The 21,558-nt window shown below is 41.8% G+C and overlaps 1 protein-coding gene across 1 annotated transcript in view; it reads left to right on the plus strand.

Annotated features, from left to right (window-relative positions):
• adam15 (ADAM metallopeptidase domain 15) overlaps positions 1 to 17,328 on the plus strand; it is a 43,226-nt gene extending 25,898 nt beyond the window's left edge. The window contains exons 11-28 of the mRNA XM_020040827.2: positions 76 to 147; positions 338 to 507; positions 819 to 903; positions 1,140 to 1,288; positions 1,488 to 1,665; positions 1,773 to 1,865; positions 2,896 to 3,091; positions 3,441 to 3,549; positions 3,869 to 4,064; positions 4,171 to 4,248; positions 4,349 to 4,460; positions 4,639 to 4,798; positions 7,192 to 7,306; positions 9,555 to 9,620; positions 11,089 to 11,178; positions 12,413 to 12,481; positions 15,081 to 15,241; positions 15,389 to 17,328. Of these exons, the coding sequence (XP_019896386.2) occupies positions 76 to 147; positions 338 to 507; positions 819 to 903; positions 1,140 to 1,288; positions 1,488 to 1,665; positions 1,773 to 1,865; positions 2,896 to 3,091; positions 3,441 to 3,549; positions 3,869 to 4,064; positions 4,171 to 4,248; positions 4,349 to 4,460; positions 4,639 to 4,798; positions 7,192 to 7,306; positions 9,555 to 9,620; positions 11,089 to 11,178; positions 12,413 to 12,481; positions 15,081 to 15,241; positions 15,389 to 15,455 (2,166 nt within the window). The 3' untranslated portion in view covers positions 15,456 to 17,328. The remainder of the gene's footprint in view (positions 1 to 75; positions 148 to 337; positions 508 to 818; positions 904 to 1,139; positions 1,289 to 1,487; positions 1,666 to 1,772; positions 1,866 to 2,895; positions 3,092 to 3,440; positions 3,550 to 3,868; positions 4,065 to 4,170; positions 4,249 to 4,348; positions 4,461 to 4,638; positions 4,799 to 7,191; positions 7,307 to 9,554; positions 9,621 to 11,088; positions 11,179 to 12,412; positions 12,482 to 15,080; positions 15,242 to 15,388) is intronic.
• Positions 17,329 to 21,558: the final 4,230 nt, after the last annotated feature.

The raw sequence follows: 21,558 nt of genomic DNA on the forward strand, positions 1-21,558 counted from the left end.
GTTGCCCAGTCCTGACTTAGACCAAACTTTTATGCCCTGTCTCTGTTGTTCTAACCAATACTGTTATTTTCACAGTACCTTAACTACCAGAAAAACAACAAGACCATCATCTATCGAATGCTGGATGTGGCCAACCAAGTAGACTGGGTACAGAATCCATTTTGACATCATTTTTGTATTAGATAAGAGAGCCCTCATTTTACCACCAATTCTTACAGAATCATTGGGTATAAATAATACATTCCTTAATCTAGAAATATATCTATAAAAGGAGGATCCCAGCATTAAATGAGCTGTTTCTTATGGCAGTCTTGTCCTCATATTCCACCTCTTTTAGTTCTACCGGCCACTGAGTGTGCGGGTGGCTTTGACGGGGCTCGAAATCTGGAGTGATCAGGATAAGATTCAGGTGGACAAGAGTCCCACAGACACCCTCAACCGCTTTCTGGAATGGCGAACCAGAGAGTTGCTGCCCCGTCTGCGCCATGACAACGCTCAGCTTGTCATGTAAGTAGTCAAATGAGCTTGGTTGAAGCCTTTGCCTTTCCCTCATCAGTGCGACTCTTCTCAGTCAGGGGCGGCCCTCCCATCAGGCAAGATTAGGCAGCCATCTATGGTGGCATTTTAATTTGAGGCGGCATTTCGACAATCGGCCGCCTGCCTCCAGTGTGACAATTGGCTACCGCCCTCCGGCGCCTCTGATCGGTGGCATTTGTTTTGTCTTGCCTGGGACAGCAGAACGTCCAGGGCCAGCTCTGCCCATAGTGTAATGCCTCTGTGTTAATATGACATTTGTATATGTTTGTAATCTATCACAGGGGGGACTCTTTTGATGGAACCACGGTGGGAATGGCATCTCAGTCTTCAATGTGCTCTAAGGATCGGTCAGGAGGGGTCAATGTGGTGAGTTAGTTAGCTTAACTTAGCCCTGTTAGCGGAGCACAAGTAACTGTGGTGGCTAAGTAGTTAGAAGCTTGGACCAATATGTAACTGAAAGATTGCTGTTTTGAAACCTGAGTTGAAATATCTGACAAGGTGCTGTGGATAACAGCGTCTGTTGATTGACAATAATGGAAAGTGCATGTTCCTTAAGTGCACTATGAGTCTGTGTTGGGTGACTGACTCTGTCTCTGTCTCAGGATCACCTGGTCAGCGTACTGGGAGTGGCCTCCACTGTTGCCCACGAGTTGGGACATAACCTTGGCATGAGTCACGACACAGCGGACCGGCGCTGCCAGTGTCAGAACGAACCACGCCTGGGAGGCTGCATCATGGAGCCGTCCACAGGGTGAAGGAAATGGGCTATTGTGGGCTAGGCTTCATTCAGCTCTGTAATTGTGTGTGTGTGTGTGTGTGTGTGTTCTTCAGTCCTCACCCCGCTTTTTACCATATGTGTTGTTTCAGGCGTTTGATTTGAATCTCCTCATCCAGTGATCTACTGAATGTCTGTAATGTGGACTCCTTCCCTTGGCCCCCACTGCCCCCAGGTTCATGCCCGGCCAGCTGTTCAGCAGCTGCAGTGCCAGAGACCTGTCCCTCAGCCTCCTCCACGGTGGGGGGATGTGCCTGTTCAACGTGCCCCAGCCTGAGAAGCTGCTGGGCGGGCCACGCTGTGGAAACCTGTATGTGGAGAAGGGAGAGCAGTGTGACTGTGGCCTGCTGGACGTACGTATGGGGACAATACGATTGCTTTACAATGCCACTCTATGAAGTAAGGTTTTTTGGTTGGTTGTTTCATGGCAAATGAGTAATATAAATGTTGGCGTGTCCAGGAGTGTGATGATCCGTGCTGTAATGCCTCTACGTGTCAGCTGGTTCCCGGGGCCCAGTGCTCCTCAGATGGCATCTGTTGTGACAACTGCCAGGTGGGCTTCTTCCTGATGCTAACTGTCACTCATTCAACCTTGACATTGACCACTTCGGTCTTAATTCATTAGTGATCTGTCTGATTTGTATAAAATATATTACATGATCTGTCACATAGAGCTAAACTAAGTTCCCATTCAGATTCCCTGTAATGGTTTAGCACCCCCAACAGTGTCCGCAGCAGTTTTTCCAGGCATTGCTTAAACAGCTCCTCCACATTTTCAGTTTGAACCGTTCAGAAGAGAATCTCTCCAACGGACACTTTTTTGACCGTTTCTGTTACTTGTATTACAAGCCCACTTCAGAGAGAGTTGGGACGAGGTGTAAAACGTCAAGAAAAACAGAGTGCACCGATGTTCTAACCACCAGCTGTAGCAGACACACCCGTCACACACCCAACACACACACACCCATCACACACCCAACACACACACACACCCGTCACACACCCAACACACACACACCCGTCACACACCCAACACACACACACCCGTCACACACCCAACACACACACACACACCTGTTTTGAGTTAGTGATTATGAGGTTTCTCCTTTTCACCCGCCCCTCACAGGTTACTGTGTCCTGGTCTGTTGGACCGTGTGGTTCTGTTTCTCTTTATTAAATCCAAGAAACCTTGTTCTTCGTTCGGTGTTGTTTTGTTACTTTCATTTTTTGCCTCATCTTTTACGCACTCGCTGTCCTCGTACCTCACAGAAATGTTATTATTTTTTGAAAAATACATGCCCACTTTGAATTTGACACCAGCAACATATTTCAAAAAAGCTGTGACAGGGGCAACAAATAACTGGAAGACGTGGCGGAGCATCTCACAACTTATTAGGTTAATTGGCAACAGGTCAGTATTATGATTGGGTATAAAAAAAGCATCCCCAGAGGATGAGTCATTCAGATGTAAAACAACAACAACATTTGGTGCATTATGAAACGAAAAATACGACAAAGTAGATCCCGAACCCGTGAGCAGCTCCAATCCTGATAAACAGTCTTTTTTTACTCCCTCTGGTCAGCTGCGTTCAGGAGGATGGGTGTGTCGGGAGCCCTTGGGGGAGTGTGACCTCCCAGAGCACTGCACTGGTATCTCCCCCTACTGCCCCCCAAATGTCTTCCTTCAGAATGGCCAGCCGTGTGAAGACGGCTCCTCCTACTGCTACAGTGGGGTGTGTGTCAGCCTCGACACTCAGTGCCAGATGCTGTGGGGAGCAAGTGAGTTCAACTACTGGCCATATTGTCCAGACTCCATAACCCCTGGGAATGATGCCACTTTGGGAAGCTTGTGGCTAGATACTGTAGCTCGATTTGTTTCCTAGACATGGACCAAGTGATTTTAACCTTAGGGCTGAAGACTGACTGTCAACATAACTGGAACTTTGTCTTAAGAAATAGACGCTGCATAAAAATACAAATCAGTGCTATATGCAGGGTTAGTAAACAAGTGTTAATTTGCCGTAACCCGCAAGACTCACTCTTGGCATTGCTTTTCAGGCAGTATCCCTGTAGGGTTTTTATCCACTTTTAGCCATTCATAGCTGTTAACACTTTCTTTTATTTTTAGATTCCACCAAGGCTCCGCCTGTCTGCTTTTCCTCCGTCAACAAACAGGGCAACAAATTTGGCAACTGTGGCCAGATGCCCAACGGAACCTACATCCCCTGCACTAGCATGTAGGTCCCACCAGTTCATGGCTACGTTCTAGGAATGTTTTTACAATAGTGAAAATGAGTCTTTCAGGTGCTCCCTCCCTGTTTATGTCTTACTTCCATTTGGTGCCTAATGAACACAACCCATATGTGGCTGAAGGGGCGACAGAGAGCTTAGTGGTAAGATCATTGGGCCACTAACCCAAATGTTGCCGTGAATTTCTGACACGTCAAGCTGAAACATTTGCCCTCAAGCAAGGGACTCAACCTTAATTGCTGCAGTAAATTCGCTCTGTACACCGTAACACTGTAAAAACATCTCACCATTTTTCTGTCTCTCCAGAGACGTGCATTGTGGGAGGATCCAGTGCCAGGGAGGCAACGACCGCCCGTTGATAGGCACCAGCGCTGAGATTCTGACGACCAAAGTCAAATTCAACTACAGCGACTTCGTCTGCCGGGGGACCTACTTTGACCTCGGCGACGACGTCTCCGACCCTTCCATGGTGACCCAGGGCACGGCGTGCGGACCTGGCAAAGTGGGCCCCTCTTGCTCTGTGGCGATATACATTTACTCACCCTCTGGACTAGTGATCCAGGAGATGTTGGGATGCTGGTTCTGACCGTGTTGTGGTTGCGTTTCAGGCCTGCTGGAACCAGCGCTGTCAGGACGTGTCCGTGTTTGGGGTTGACGAGTGTCAGGACAAGTGTTCCGGACACGGGGTGAGTGGTCCTGCTGCCGGTCTGTTACGGGAGTCGTGCCGTCGGCCGCCACGGAGGGGCCACGGTGGTTTGACTCTGTCCTCTTCTCTGTCATTGTCAGGTGTGCAACAGCAACAAGAACTGCCACTGTGACGAGGGATGGGCTCCCCCGGACTGCAGATACGCGGGCCATGGAGGAAGTGTGGACAGTGGCCCCGCCAGAGCACCCAGAGGTGCAGCGCCCTCTCTCACCCACATCATAACTTGTAGATATACACTCCTCAGTCTTGCTGGGATTCTGGAGGAACTATGACACTGTGTGATTAAAAAGACGTGACAAATACAGAGTGACGTCCAGCCAAACTGCCTTCGTAATGACCCTAACATGAAGGAGCTCTCTGATACCTTCAGGATTGGATCCATCCCGTGTGGCCTTGCTGGTTATCTTCCTCTTCGTCCTGCCAGTGGTGCTCCTCTTCCTCGCTCTGCGTTTCCCCCACTGTTGTCGTAGACTGCTTTGCCTGGGTAGTGGCAGCCCCTTCCACAAGAGCACTGGACGCCAACAGAGCCGGTACGTCTCCAGCCTCAGGGGGCACCAGTGATGTGTTCATACTAGATACAGTGTTAAAGTGTATATATATATATATACACATTAACACTGTATCTGTAGCTTATGCACTACAGAAAACTCCTATATAGGAATTGTAGTGTTTTTCATGTGCTATAATGGCATGTATAGTTAGCAACAGACTGAAATGGCATGTATAGTTGTTTAGACTGAAATTTTACTTCCCAGGTTTGTCATCCTAAAATAAGTTTGTGTGCAAAGAGAAATTGTATCCACCTGTTCCTTTAAAACATCCATTACTAACTCCTACTAACTTAGCAAAGGTGATTCGGCCATAAGGAAAACACCATTATACATCCACTGGTGGATACAGTTACCTTAAGTTTGTAATGGCTGATTAAAGTTAAAATTGAAGCATGAATTACAGGTTCTCTTGGCCCATAAACTCAGTTTAGTGTGAGGAACTATCTACTCTGATGCTGAAAAAAGTGAAATTCTCCTTTAAAGTTAAAGTTAACTGTAATTTTCCTGCCCATTTTCTAATGTTGTCAGCGTGTCCCATAGTGAGAATTGGGACTTGGTGTTTGCTGCGGATCAGGTTAAAAGGTACTAAATGTTAAGGTGAAATTAGGGTAGAAAAGCCTGGAATTAGTTTCCAAATGCACGTCTGATTTGAGTCTTTGCGATGCATCGTTACTGAAGTGCAATATTAATTCTACCTAAGAGTTTCACAAAACTGCAGAGTCTTGCTTCCTAGAAATATCTTCAAACCTTGGCTGATATAATGAATCAGTATTCACAGAGTGGCATACTCAGTTTTGGTGCAACAGTGTATTTTTGTGTATGCATTAAACTAACGATGCATTAAGTGGGTACTAACTATGAACCTTTTACTAGGTAGGCTGAACCTTGGTTTGTGGAACCAGATTTGGAGTTTCTTTGTCCTTTATGGTCGCACACCAAGGTTATAATTGTTTAGTTGTTTAGAACAGTGTTTTTGCACCACAATGTGATTGTGATCATTCTGAAAAGTCTAAGTTCTGTCAGTGAATTTTATGAGTACTTTCCCAAATCCAATATTATACCACATCACTGATCTTTGACTCTTCAGAACCAGATCTGTTTCCATTGGTTGGAGCCATTGACCTACAGTATAAAGTACAATCCCTGGATAGATGAGAGTATATTTAGGCCAGTAAGAAAAAATAAAGCCACCAGGTTGCCGTTATTATACTCCTTTTTTCTGGCCAATATCCCAACATTAAAATAGATTTTTATGTAAGTATCAAAGTTATTTGTGTAAAATATTTACAATTATTTGACAGCTCATGGTACTGTTTAACTATAGCAAATCATGTAAGCAACACAGGCAAAAGGTTAAAATACAGTAGTTCAGCTGGGCTAGTTACCTTACAAAACAGTACAGTACTACAGCTAAGCTAGTTATCTTACAAAACAATACAGTACTTCAGCTAGGCTAGTTACATTACAAATGAATTCAGTACTTCAGCTAGGCTAGTAACATGACAAAATGATAACCCATATTTTTTTTTTATTAAACATTGATGAAGAGGTGATAAACGTATACAATAACTGATGTTCTTATGGATTTTCTGATGGTCCTTCCTCTGTTGAACACATTTTGGGGGGACATTGACAATGAAAACCAAAATACCCTTCCTATCATTTACATTGTTACAAAAACAAAAATATGTGAGAACAATTCATGTGAGTATTTATTTAATTTTTTTCATTTCGTAGTTATTATAACTGAGCTACCAACACTGAATTTTGGAGTGGAAATATGCTGGGACTCAAATCTGAAATTCACAATGCAAAAATGTAGACTACCGGACTGTGCTGAAGTCAACATATATGTGCCAAATTGTAACTTTAATTATTTAGCCCTATTAAAACCTAATGGGATTATGCATTAGTCTATCTTCTCCAGCTTTACATTTACAAACCAATATTATTGTGTTGCTTACTTAGATGTTTTTATTTTAAATTATATCAATCAAAAATAAAATGCGGTCACACTTGAACAAATACATTTTCTAAATGCATGTAAATACATAAGCGCTTGTACGTGTAAATTCTCTAAATTTTTGTTATTTCCTATTACTTGAGTATCCTGATGGTGGATGGGGACTGCAGAACAGTGCCCTCTGTCAGTCATCTACTGAATATATATATACATATATCTTATTGGTTATAATGCAATGAGTATTAACCAGTGTGTTGTAGTTGTGCAAATGTTATCTAATCCCGTGATCTATGCACCACTGTCATTATAACTTATGATGACTGTGCCTATCCTACCCTTGCTGATGTAACAGAACCCCCACATCCTCCTGGTATTGTTAGCATGTCAAAGTGAATGTATGCTCTCCCAGGACCCCGGCAACGGAGCGAGTTGATTCTCGTAATGAGGACCAGGTCCAGCCTTTGAGGTACCACTGGAGCCGCCAGAGTGACATCCAAATGACCCCTTCACTGCCTACCAACAAGGTACCATTGTGACCAACAGTGGCCACCCTTTCCTGGTCACTTAAACTGTATCTCCAGCTACTGCTGTTAGAAATACTTTTTGCATTGCCTCCTTCCTCCATCTCTCTCTGTGGCGCTGTCCTTTGACGTTTGTTGACCGTTTCTAAGTTGTAGATGGCTCTTGTTCAAGACTGGGATATTTTTCATGCTGAGGAGGACATGGCTGTATTTTAGTTGTACCATGATAGACTGGCCTAAAGAGCCACACCAATCATTTCCGGGAGTGTTATTGCTTAAATTGCATGTAACACCTATAGTGTATTTGGAAAGTGTTCAGACTCCTTCACCTTTTCCATCATTTTGTTATAGAATTGATTTGTATCCTCATCCGCCTACACTCAACACCCCATAAAGCAAATATATATAAAAAAAGATTTACCAGAAATATCACATTTACATAAGTATTCCCACCCTTTGCTTTGACACTCAGAATTGAGTTCAGTTGCCTCCTGTGTTTATTGATCCTTTTGATGTTTCTACAACTTTAGTGGAGTGCGTCTGTGGGAAATTCAGTTGATGAGACCTGATTTGGCAAGGCACACCCCTGTCTAGATCACGTCCCACAGTTGACAGTGCATGTCAGAGTAAAAACCAAACCATGAGGGTGAAGGAACTGTCCGTACTGCTCCGAGACAATATTGTGTTGAGTCACAGACCTGCAGCATTGAAGGTCCCCATATTGACCAAGCAAAAACAGAAAATGTTTTCAGAAATGTTTATTACATTTGAAAAAACGACATTCTTGTGTATGGGTTGATGAAGAAAAAAAAAAAATCATGCAATTTAGAATAAGGCTCTAATGTAACAAAATCTGGAAATATTTAAGGGTCTGAATTTTCTACGAATTCTCTGTAATAATGAGGTTTACAGTAACTATGTTTTTCAGTGACCTATTCATAATTTCATCTTAAACATATTAACAAGGTTTACAGTAACTATGTTTTTAAATAACTTATTCATAATTTAATCTTGCACCTATTAACAAGGTTTACACTAACTATGTTTTTAAGTAACCTATTCATGATTTAATCGAACCCCTGTTAACAAGGTTTACGGTAACTTTACGGAAGGTTTACGGAACCGCCAGGCCTTACAGTAACTCACTGGCACTAGAACTGCCAGGCCTTTCAGACCCCCGGTATCTGCCAGAGCCGAACGCCGTTTGGCATCATTATCTTATGAATCGTCCATATTAGCATACACATTCTCCCCTGCAGCATCACCATCCAGCCAGAGCATCAGTTCATCTACTGGGTCGTCAAACTATATAGAATATTCAAAAAAATTACTTATAGGTTTTGTTTAAAATAGTTAATGAATTCAAAGAATACAAGAATATGTTTGTATGAATGTCTTATCATATGAAAAAAAAGATTAAGAAAAGAATACAAAGGACGATTATTTCTAAGAACACAAGCTACAATATTTTAATTAGTTTATTAGGCCCTACAAATGTACAAAATTACACAGCCAATCTATAGGTGATATGAATTGTCTGTAGTTGACATAAGTCAATTTCTCCAATTGAATAGGCTATGTGAACGGCGCGTCTTTGCAGGTCCAGTGGGGCTGTTGAGTTGATTTCAATGCCAATGCATAGCTCTAGTCTGCTAGATTACTTCCATAAATGATTTGTCTATAGATTATATGAGTAAGTTATCGACCAAGAGGAGTTATTAGAAAAAGACAAGGTCAATTTCTCCAAATGAATAGGCTATGTGTATGGCCTGGGTACCATTAGCGGCTGCCTGGGTACCAACGCTAAGTGGCTGTTGGCCGATTAAGTCGGAAAACGGTGTAAAAAAACCCAAATAGTTTCTTAATAGTTTTCCATTTGTGAGTTTAGAATTCTGACAACGGAACAATGTAATATACAAAAAAGTCATGGAAGGAGGAGGGTGTAGCTTTCAAAATAGCTGTTTTATTTGAATTACAAACTCAAATGCCAATTGGCGTAGGCATTTGGCGGTTTTAGCGTTAAGTAACCTATTCGCAATTTCATCTTACACCAATTAACAAGGTTTAAAGTAACTATGTTCTTATGTAATGTATTCATCATTTCATCTCACACCTATTAACAAGATTTACAGGTAACCTTCTGAGAGTTGGATCGTTTCTGCTTGATTCTAATCTAACGTCAACTAACTCTCCAGAGCATGCTTTCCCTTGGCTGTCAAAACCCTTTGCCTCCTATTTTTTCTCCTATCAGGTTAAGGACAGACCTGCTCCACCTACTAAGCCACTCCCTCCTGACCCTGTCTTAAAACAAGCCCAGGTAACCTGGCATAGGCCTGCAAGAGGAGCTTCACAGATATCTGTGTGTGGGATGCAATGTGATCCCTATTAACTTATTAATAATAATGTGTTTATAGAAATACTTCTGTGTTATGGAACTAACTCTCTGTGTCTTAATTTATTGTATTGTATTGTAGCAAAGTTAGGTTTGTTCCTATTATATTCATACACTCACCTAAAGGATTATTAGGAACACCATACTAATACTGTGTTTGACCTCCTTTCGCCTTCAGAACTGCCTTAATTCTACGTGGCATTGATTCAACAAGGTGCTGAAAGCATTCTTTAGAAATGTTGGCCCATATTGATAGGATAGCATCTTGCAGTTGATGGAGATTTGTGGGATGCACATCCAGGGGACAAAGCTCCCGTTCCACCACATCCCAAAGATGCTCTATTGGGTTGAGATCTGGTGACTGTGGGGGCCATTTCAGTACAGTGAACTCATTGTCATGTTCAAGAAACCAATTTGAAATGATTCGAGCTTTGTGACATGGTGTATTATCCTGCTGGAAGTAGCCATCAGAGGATGGGTACATGGTGGTCATAAAGGGATGGACATGGTCAGAAACAATGCTCAGGTAGGCCGTGGCATTTAAACGATGCCCAATTGACACTAAGGGGCCTAAAGTGTGCCAAGAAAACATCCCCCACACCATTACACCACCACCACCAGCCTGCACAGTGGTAACAAGGCATGATGGATCCATGTTCTCATTCTGTTTACGCCAAATTCTGACTCTACCATCTGAATGTCTCAACAGAAATCGAGACTCATCAGACCAGGCAACATTCTTCCAGTCTTCAACTGTCCAATTTTGGTGAGCTCATGCAAATTGTAGCCTCTTTTTCCAATTTGTAGTGGAGATGAGTGGGGTCTTCTGCTGTTGTAGCCCATCCGCCTCAAGGTTGTGCGTGTTGTGGCTTCACAAATGCTTTGCTGGATACCTCGGTTGTAACGAGTGGTTATTTCAGTCAAAGTTGCTCTTCTATCAGCTTGAATCAGTCGGCCCATTCTCCTCTGACCTCTAGCATCAACAAGGCTTTTTCGCCCATAGGACTGCCGCATACTGGATGTTTTTCCCTTTTCACACCATTCTTTATAAACCCTAGAAATGGTTGTGCGTGAAAATGCCACGCTCCAAATTGCTTAAATCACCTTTCTTTCCCATTCTGACATTCAGTTTGGAGTTCAGGAGATTGTCTTGACCAGGACCACACCCCTAAATGCATTGAAGCAACTGCCATGTGATTGGTTGATTAGATAATTGCATTAATGAGAAATTGAACAGGTGTTCCTAATAATCCTTTAGGTGAGTGTATATCCGTTGTTATGTCTTTATAATGTTTGATTTCTGATTCCTGACAAAATATTGAACATCTGACATTGAGAATGTTTGTTGAATGGGCCTGAAGTGATGTTTCTTCTGTTCTCTACACTGCTTCAGTTGCCCAAGAAATATCCAGCCCCCACCAAGCCCCTGCCCCCCAGCCCCCCTAACAACCAGGCACCGTTAGAGGTTGCTGATAGTGACAAGGTATATATGTATTACTAGTAGTAGTAGCAGCAGTAGTAGTAGTAGTGGTAGTAGCAGCAGTAGAGTTTACAAAGACAACTGTCCGACACTCAAGACAGTAGTGAGCCTGTCATTTTGAAAAAGAACCATGCACATTTATCCCCAGCTCAGATCTGGAAGAGTAGGCTGTGTGTCAACACAATGGTTTAACTAATCAAAGAAGAACATGCTTCCCCATACCAGAGTCACATATAGAGAGACAGCCCACTGGATCTATTAACCTAAAGCATCAAGGGAAGAGGAAGCCAGATGAAACTAAGCAAAAATTCTGACAATTATCTCATTAATGACTGAATCTTCTGTGATAAAGCCTACAAAATGTGTTAGAAAATATTGTAGCATAGCAGCATATAGGTGCTTTTACCTTTTTACGTAATTTTACATGACTGTAGACTAAGTACAGTAATCACACTTTAATTCTGCACAAATAAATATCTAATTGACAGGCTACTTGGACACCAAAAATAAACAACCCTGTGTGGAATTCATTGATAGCCTAGGTGTAAGTGTGTGGGGAGATACATATAACCTAAAATATTAGTACCTACTGTATATAGTGCATACTAGTAATATTACCATAATACTGTACAGTATTATCCTTAAAAAGCTTTCCAGGTTTTAGCAGCAACTACTTCCTGCTATCATCACTAGGCAACCACAGACAAACCTGAATATTTTGGCTAATAGGGGATGCATGCAGGGTCAGACACACATCAAGATACAATACCATTAGTAATACCAAAACACTGATAAATATTGTAATTTCATTGTTTACAAATATTCCCCTGGACTAGATTTAAAAAATACGAAATCCTCCCACTGACAGAAATCAAAAAGCAAGACCTCCCTTATTTTTCTGTGGGTACTAATTACATACATTTCAAACACCATCATATTTACCTCTCATTATCATACTGCCATGACTGAAATGTATCATGTCTGTAGTTGTGTAATTCTTCATTATCATCCATCCATTTGTTGTTTGCGTAGAAATAAACATTAGGGTAAATGTTATTCTTCAGACATTATTTTTCAAATAGAAAAAGTTGAAAATATTGAAGTTCTGTGACAATTGTCTATAGAGTCTTATTCAGGACTGTTTAAATACTTCAGTAGTTACTTTGGTTGGTGTCTTCCAGCCCTCACTGTCACATTCTCTCCATCTACTTGTCCTGCTTTCCGTTCGTTATTCTAGCCTGCGTTGGGTCGGCCGGCTCCTCCCACCAAGCCTCTACCCCCTGACCCTGTGCTAACAGGCAGCCAGGTACCAGAGTAGAATGTAGACATGGTCGCATGGAGGCAGAGACAATGGGTGTGTTTGGTTGATTGACTGTGGTGGGGTTGAATAGTTGTTTGTCAAGTTGTGGTGAGATTGAATGATTGAATTGAGTTGTGTGGCTAATTGTTGGTCTCTGTAAGTGATTAATTAGATGCATTTAATGATTTAAAACAATTATTCTTAATAAATCAAGCTTTTATCCAAAATGTAATTTTAATAATAATCAAATATGCATGACATCTGATCAAAAGTAATTTTTATTCATGCAATCTTAAAATAACAGCCATCTGGATCTACCAACTGGTGCAGCAGTCTAAGGTCCCCTTTCATAGTGCCAAGTTGCCCACCACCATCTAGGTCGAAGCCTTGCCTATGTAGCTGCCTGATGTGTGGCTGGGAGCTCCCTGGGGCGATGTATGTTGGCGCAGCATCTCCCCATGTGGAATCGTCAATTGGGATTTCCTTGTCTCATTCGGCTCTAATGGCTAACTCTGGCAGGGTTGGGTGCTTGCCAAAGTTTAGGTTGTCAGTAAAGTCAGTGTTCTCATGCACCCTAATCTGATTGACTTCCTTGTTGGATGTGCAATGGGCCTGTTGGTATTTGCTGTGACAAGACAGGGTTATAAGTTCAAATGGATATCACATCATTTGGAGGGAGAAAAGGGGTTGGGAAATCAAAGGAGAACACATTTCAAAAAGGAATGAGCAGTTTAAAGGGAACGTAGAAACCAGTGAGATGCTATTTTTGCACATGATTTCACGCTTAGTGTTGTTTGTATCGTCAGCGTACAGTCAAGGCAGCACATCAACTGGAGGAACATCAACTAAACCAGAAGTTAACACAATAAAATCAACTTTTGGTCTAGAGCCATGTATTGTCTTTCCTGTGTTAGCGGAAACATGTTGCTCCTGCATTAGAACAAGACTTTTGAAATCAGCAAAAACTCTATTCTATTTATTTTATTTAACCTTTTATACAGGTGCTGGTCATATAATTAGAATATCAAAACAAAAAGTTGATTTATTTCAGTAATTCCATTAAAAAAGTGAAACTTGTATAATGTATGCATTCATTCCACACAGACTGATATATTTCAAGTGTTTTTTATTTCAATTTTGATGATTATAACTGACAACTAATGAAAAACCCAAATTCAGTATCTCAGAAAATTTGAATATTGTGAAAAGGTTCAATATTGAAGACACCTGGTGCCACACTCTAATCAGGTAATTAACCCAAAACACCTGCAAAGGCCTTTAAATGGTCTCTCAGTGTAGTTCTGTAGGCTACACAATTATGGGGAAGACTGCTGACTTGACAGCTGTCCAAAAGACAACTACTGACACCTTGCACAAGGAGGGCAAAACACAAAAGGTCATAGCTAAAGAGGCTGGCTGTTCACAGAGCTCTGTGTCCAAGCACATTAATAGAGAGGCGAAGGGAAGGAAAAGATGTGGTAGAAAAAAAGTGTATAAGCAGTAGGAATAACCGCACCCTGGAGACGATTGTGAAACAAAACCCATTCAAAGATGTGGGGGAGATTCACAAAGAGTGGACTGCAGCTGGAGTCAGTGCTTCAATAACCCCCACTCACAGACATATGCAAGACATGGGTTTCAGCTGTCGCATTCCTTGTGTCAAGCCACTCTTGAACAAGACACAGCGTCAGAAGCGTCTCGTCTGGCCCAAAGACAAAAAGGACTGGACTGCTGCTGAGTGGTCCAAAGTTATGTTCTCTAAATTTTGCATTTTCTTTTGGAAATCAAGGTCCCAGAGTCTGGAGGTAGAGAGGAGAGGCACAGAAGTCCAGTGTAAAGTTTCCACAGTGATGGTTTGGGTTGCCATGTCATCCACTGTGTTTTCTGAGGTCAACACAGCCGTCTACCAGGAAGTTTTTGAGCACTTCATGCTTCCTGCTGCTGACCAACTTTATGGAGATGCAGATTTCATTTTCCAACAGGACTTGGCACCTGCACACAGTGCCAAAGCTACCAGTACCTGGTTGAAGGACCATGGTATCCCTGTTCTTAATTGGCCAGCAAACTCGCCTGACCTTATCCCTATAGAAAATCTATGGGGTATTGTGAAGAGGAAGATGCGATACGCCAGACCCAACAATGCAGAAGAGCTGAAGGCCACTATCAGAGCAACCTGGGCTCTCATAACACCTGAGCAGTGCCACAGACTGATCGACTCCATGCCACGCCGCATTGCTGCAGTAATTCAGGCAAAAGGAGCCCCAACTAAGTATTGAGTGCTGTACATGCTCATACTTTTCATTTTCATACTTTTCAGTTGGCCAACATTTCTAAAAATAATTTTTTTGTACTGGTCTTAAGTAATATTCTAATTTTCTGAGATACTGAATTTGGGATTTTCATAAGTTGTCAGTTATAATCATCACAATTAAAAGAAATAAACATTTGAAATATATCAGTCTGTGTGCAATGAATAAATATAATATACAAGTTTCACTTTTTGAATGAAATTACTGAAATAAATAAACTTTTTGATGATATTCTAATTATATGACCAGCACCTGTATAATTGAACTGTAATTTAAACTGTTTCTGTTTTCTACAGGCCCCTGTACCACCCATGAAACCACCCGCCCCAAAGAAACCTCTGCCTGTGGACCCCCTGTCACATCCCACTGCCTCTGGCTACAGCACACCGCTGCGACATGGAGCTCCTAGAACCCCCACCCCCCGCGCTGCCTGTTCTGTAACAGCAGTACCTGCCAGGTACTTCAGGGTCTTTATCAGTCGCCTAAGTTGATGAATGTATTCAGTAGATGCCAGATGAATAGGCCGACGTACAAACACAGTGAGAAAGCATGGCAAAAGCTGGAGGTGACCTTGTTTTCTCCATCTGTATCCCTTGTCACATAGATGTGCCCCCCCACCTCCACATCGGACAACGCAACTCCGAAAGTTCAACTCAACGCCTCCGGTTTAACTGCCTAAGATCAACTAAACCACTGGAATTCTGGGATTCTCTTCAACTGCGTCTGACTGCACGAATTGCGATGGTTGGAATGGTTTTGATCATGGAGACTCCTTAGAGGCCGTCACAGAGCCTGGAAGCTCCCAATCCAGTGCTGCATTTTACACTCCCTGCCACTCTAAAATATTTCCCTGGTGTGTCTTTCTCCGGGGAGACTAAGGGAAGCCTTGGTCGGTTACCTGCTCCGTTGGAACAAGGGCTGCACCAGAACATAGAAGGTCTGGAATGTTCACAGACGTTATCGGTTGACTGTTGACTTGGATTGATTTAAAAAATGAACAACATGACAACTGCATATCATTCAACAGTATCTGGCAAATACAAAAAGTGGATTTTTACTCGAGAGATAATCATCTCAATAGACATTAAAGGCAGATTAATGTTTTTTTGCTTTTGCACATATGAATTTGCCCTATGATAATTCAGAACAGCTTATTACTCCCAGACTGACTGGACAACAATTTTGCACCAGTTTGTAATGTTTTATTTAAGTTATTGAGCTAATGCAGGCCTCAGGAAACAGGTCCTGACCTCCCCCAAGCATATCCACACTTTCATTCGATGCAATTATTCATTTTAACTCCATCACAGCTGTGTCATTGAGGGGGAGAACCTTTTATGTACATCTGCCTATTCATCTGTCTGATTAACACTACAGACTCTTAATGTCTCTGAACGTATTGACGTCCAACTTTAGGCATTCTCGATTGTCTCGGAATGTGTTGATTCAAAATGTAACTGTTGAGTCCCTTGTACCTTGGTTAACAGTTGTGCCATAGCAGTGTTGGCTCATATGAGTGAAGAGCAGTCTTAGATGAGGAGCTCTTTTTTTAAATGCATTTGCATACACTGTCTGGTTTGCAAGTGTGGCGGAAATAAGCTGTGGTATTCACTTCTTAAACCCAATTACTGGAAAAGCCAACCAACTGAATGTAAGAGAAATACTATTGGTTCATACTTGGAGTCACACAAACCATAATATGAGCATAACAAGTCCTTAAATGTTGTGTTACCAATACAGGGGCTATGTATACAGACACTATGTAGTTTTTGCCTGTGTTATGAACATTTCCCCTTGGAATACAGTCATTTGAAAACTTACTTTTTTAGGCATGGATATTTAAGCAGAATTCCAACCACATTCATTGATAAAGTTGACACAATTTTACAAATCAAAACAGAAATGCAATTTCCTTATGCAGAGTACACCACTAACTTTACATCACATAAAATTACAAAAATGTGAATTATATGGAACAAAACAGGTGCAAATAATTAGAACTTTGTTACAGAGTAACTTGGTAGGGTACAGCATTCCATATAGATTAGAAACTTGGTCCGGTTTGGTCTGAACGATATGGGTGTGTGGTAACTCATCATGCCACGATCAAACGACCTATCAGATGAACATGAGTCTGGGAAGGGTTACAAAGCAACCCCTCCCAGTACATCATCGAAGTACCTCAAAGTACATCATTCCACTGTCTGACATCTACAAACACAGAAAATTCCAGACCACTGACAATATACATAGGACAGGTCATCGAACCAAATCATTCGATAAGCTGACTAAAAGATGGTTGTATTAGTCTCTAAGGACCCCAGGGGAACATCAAGGGAAACAAAAGTTCCCTGTTACCACAATTAATCAAAGTGCGTGAGTCGACTGTCAGAAACTTGGCCTTCATAGGAGGTCAGAAAGTAAGAAGCATCGGCTCTCAAAATGAGTATCAAGACACAGGTGACATTTGTCAGATAACACCTGGGTAAACACCAAAACTACTGGAACAATGTGCTCTGGACAGATGAGAAAAGGGTGAAGTAGTTTGGACGTAATGAAGAAGACAAAAGCATTGCTTTTGAACAGAGAATTCTTGAGGAGAATGTGAGGCCGCCTGTCAAAAAGCTAAAGCTTAACTGAAAAGTTTTCTTACAACAGGACAATTATTCAAAGCATAAGCAAGCTACAAAAGAATGGCTCAAAATGAAGAAATGGAGGGTTATGGAATGGTCAAAGCCCAGATAGATCAAAATGCTGTGGGGGGACTTGAAACAATCCTTGCATGCAAGAAAGCCACAGTAATGTAAAGAAGAGTGGGAAAAAATTCCTCCCAGTTGACGTAACAGACTGATAGAGAGTTACAAGAAACAGCTACATTATTTCAGCCAAAGGGGGCAACAACAGTAATTCATGCAAGGGGTGTACTTATTTTGTCTGCACTATGAGATTGCATTTCTGTTGATTTTTTTATAAATAAATGTTTACAGAATATAACCGTTTAGTGTCATTCGTTAAATTAGGTTACATCGTAGGGTTAAAGTGAATATGACAAAGTCATATGTTCCAGAGTGTGTACTTCACATCACTGTATGTCTTGAAGTTTAAATGTCCATGTTTGTTTTGCATTTAAGATTGTTAAATGTGATGAATTCCAAGCCTTTATCCTTTTCAGGTTTGACATCCTCTTATAAAGACCAAGAGGACAGCATTTTGATAGCACTCCACACAGCAACATGAGTGAATACAGTATATAGCCAAATCATACTGGCCTGTTTAGTCAGAGAACTTGGTAGCAGGGATATGAAAGTATACTGATAATGAATGTTTTAAATGAGTGCTTTTACACAATATACACACAGTGGCTAGTTAATTAGGTACACCTGTCTAGTATTGGGTTGGTACTTTGCTTTCAGAACGCCCTGAATTCATCAGTGCCTGGATGTAGGTCCATGCTGACCTGACGCAGTGGCAGTGCACAGCTGCAGCAGATTGGAACCATTCTGAGACAGTATGTGACTTGTAACATGCCACATGATCCTGCTGGAAGTAGTTAGTTAAATAATTCATATTGAGGCTACATCCAGGAAACATTCTATCTACAAGTACGTCTGTTATCCAGAGTTTAAGTAGAATTGTAATGACAAAAAAGACACCTATTGCAAATGAATTTTACACTGCATGACTTTTATACTGTTATTTTCCGGTTTGTGGACCACCTGTTAGCTTGCACGATTCCTGCTATTCTCTCTTGACCTCAGTCATCAGCAAGCTGTTGCCCACAGGAGTCCTGCTGCCCCAGTGTGTATTGATTGTCATCCTATTCTTTGTTAAGCCAATTCCACAAAATTTGTTCTTTGAAAATGTCTAATCAGGGACTTATTTAGACTTGAGACAGCACATGGGTGCAATTAATGATGATGTAGAACAGAAAGCCAGCAGGTTCTAGACCTCGTAGGGTAAGAGTTGAAAACCCCTGCTCTAGACTGTGTTCTGTGAGAAAAGCCCTTGAGGACAGCTGGAAAGACGACACCAGACAATCATACCACACTCAGAGTTGTTTAGCGCACTTATTTCTCCAATTAAGTAACATTTAATAGAACAATAACTGAATGACTCGATTCCTATCTGCCTGCTTTATGCAACACACATGTGATTCATATTTTATCTATCAAATGCACCAAATAACATAGCTTCACTCTAAGCAATGAAATGCTTGTGACATGGCACATGGAATCTACACAGTATGCATTAAAACTGTACATTTTCTGTCTAGTGGAGAACATGGTGGTGGATCTAATTAACTGGCTAATGTACATTGTAAGCATTTTTGATTATTTCACTTTTACTGTAAATGACCATTATTTGTTATTCATTATTAAAGTTGTCAATATTTTTATTGTGAATACCTCTAAATGGCAGAGACATGAACACCTGATTTAAGCCTTCCATTGGTCCATCTGATTTACAGTGTTTCACTTTCTTTTCTGACCTTCCACAGAAAGTGATCTGTTCCAGTGTTCCAAAAACACACACAACAAAAATTTACTTTTAATTCATTCATGTCTTAAAATTGTAATGCCTCTGATAATCACTAAGAGATCCCTAATATGTTAAATTAATGGTCACTAGTTTTGTCGAAACAATTATTGTAGTGTCTTTTCAGAATATGTTTTTCTGCTTCTATCTAGGCTGTCGGCGGTTTTCCCACTCAACTGAAATGTTCACTGCTGCTGGGGAATATAAAGTAGGCTGTGTTAAAGTGGCTAGTTTTGTTGGCCATTTCATTAGCCTCTTTTATATAGCCCCTTTGGGGTACTTGAGAGAGACGAAGATGGTAATTGGATGATGAAAATAGCTTGCTGTAATGAATTGGTCAAGGCAGGGATGGGCTGGTTCCAGAAGCGGAGCGTAAGCGGTTTATTAGGAGAAGAACTCCTGACGGGGCAAGGCAAAGGACAGTCGGACAGGCAAGTGTCAAAACCACGAGAGGCAAACTAATACAAAATCACAGGACTAAAGACGGAGTCGAGGACAAAATCAGGCTAAGGTTGAACACAGGAATCAATACAAGAAATGCACTAGGTGAAAGCGAAAAACCAAAGTCTCAGTATGAATGACAGATGACAAACAATACCTCACAAAGGCTAGGGAGAACTGAACAGAACTAAATAGGGACATAAACCAGACACATGTGCACAGAATGAGGGTGATTGAGATCTGATGACTGGGGTGCGTTCAGGAGCAGTGGAGCGTGGATGCAGGGCGTCACACTTGCCTTCCAATTTGATAATACCTTGTCATACTCTATGTCAGGGGTGTCAAACCGGTTCCACGGAGGGCCGAGTGTCTGCAGGTCTTTGGGTTTTCCTTTAAATTGGTTCCCAGGTCAGACCTGAACAACCAGGTGGGGATAGAAATTAACCAATTAGTGAACTAATTAATCAATCAAGTACAAGGTGAGAGCGAAAACCTGCAGACACTCGGCCCTCCGTGGAACCGGTTTGACACCTGTGCTCTATGTAGTTTGTGTTAGTTTGTAGGCCTACACTACTTTTCAAATGTTTGGGGTTGTTTAGAACTTTGCTTGTTTTTGAAAGAAAAGCATTTTTGGGCCATTAAAATAACATCAAATTGAAATAAAGTGTAGACATTGTTAATGTTTTAAATGACTATTGTAGCTGGAAAAGGCAGATTTTCAATGTAATATCTACATAGTCGTACAGAGGCCCATTATCAGCAACCATCAGTCCTGTGTTCCAATGAGATTTTGTGTTTGCTAATCCAAGTTTATCATTTTAAAAGGCTAAATGATCATTAGAAAACCCTTTGGTGATTGTTAGCACCACTGAAAACTGTTGTGATGATTAGAGAAGCAGTAATAAAACTGGCCTTCTTTAGACTAGCTCAGCATGGGGGGGGTACATTCCTTTGATTTACAGTGAAGGAGAACTGACCCTACTCCCCTGGCACAATAATACAGCAGCATGTCCTGGGGGATCTCCTCCCAGACCTGGATCAGGGCATCAGTGAGCTCCTGGACAGTCTGTGGTGCTACTTGGCGGCATTGGATGCACCGATACATAATGTCCCAGAGGTTCTCAATTGGATTCAGGTCTGGGGAACGTGAGGGCCAATTAATGGCATCAATGTCTTCGTCATCCAGGAAATGCCTACACACTCTGGCCACATGAGGCCGGGCATTGTCCTGCACCAGGAGGAACCCACCAAACGAGTAATGCTGGATGATGTTGCCGACAGCATAACATTCCCCGCAGCATCTCGAGACTCCTGATTGTGACATGGTTAGTGCAAACCTGCTCTTATCTGTGAAACAGCTGGTATCCTGGTATCTCCTCTATGCTCATGAGACTGTACTGGGACACACAGCACACCTTTTTGCGACGACAGGTATGGACGTCCCATCCTGAAGGAGCTGAACTACCTGTGCCACCTGAATGGGCTGCAGGTACCGCCTCATGCTACCAGTAGTGACAAGGACACTAGCAAAACGCAAAGAAGAATCAGTCAGGAAGGATAGGGAGAGAGCAATTGTCTGTGGCCACCACCTGCAAAACCATTCCCTTTTTGGGGGTTGTCTTGCTGTTGTGTCTTCAGTGCACCTGTTATCACTTTCATTTGCACCAAAACAGATGATATTGATTCTCAATCCTAACTGGACAGATTGATGTCCTTGTTATACTGTGATGATTATGTGTTCCCTTTATTTTATTTGTGCAGTGTATATCATTGTGTTTGTCCTGTGCCTTGTGGATT

The sequence above is a fragment of the Esox lucius genome, chromosome 20 (assembly GCF_011004845.1).
Source record: "Esox lucius isolate fEsoLuc1 chromosome 20, fEsoLuc1.pri, whole genome shotgun sequence".
Classification (NCBI taxonomy): domain Eukaryota; kingdom Metazoa; phylum Chordata; class Actinopteri; order Esociformes; family Esocidae; genus Esox; species Esox lucius.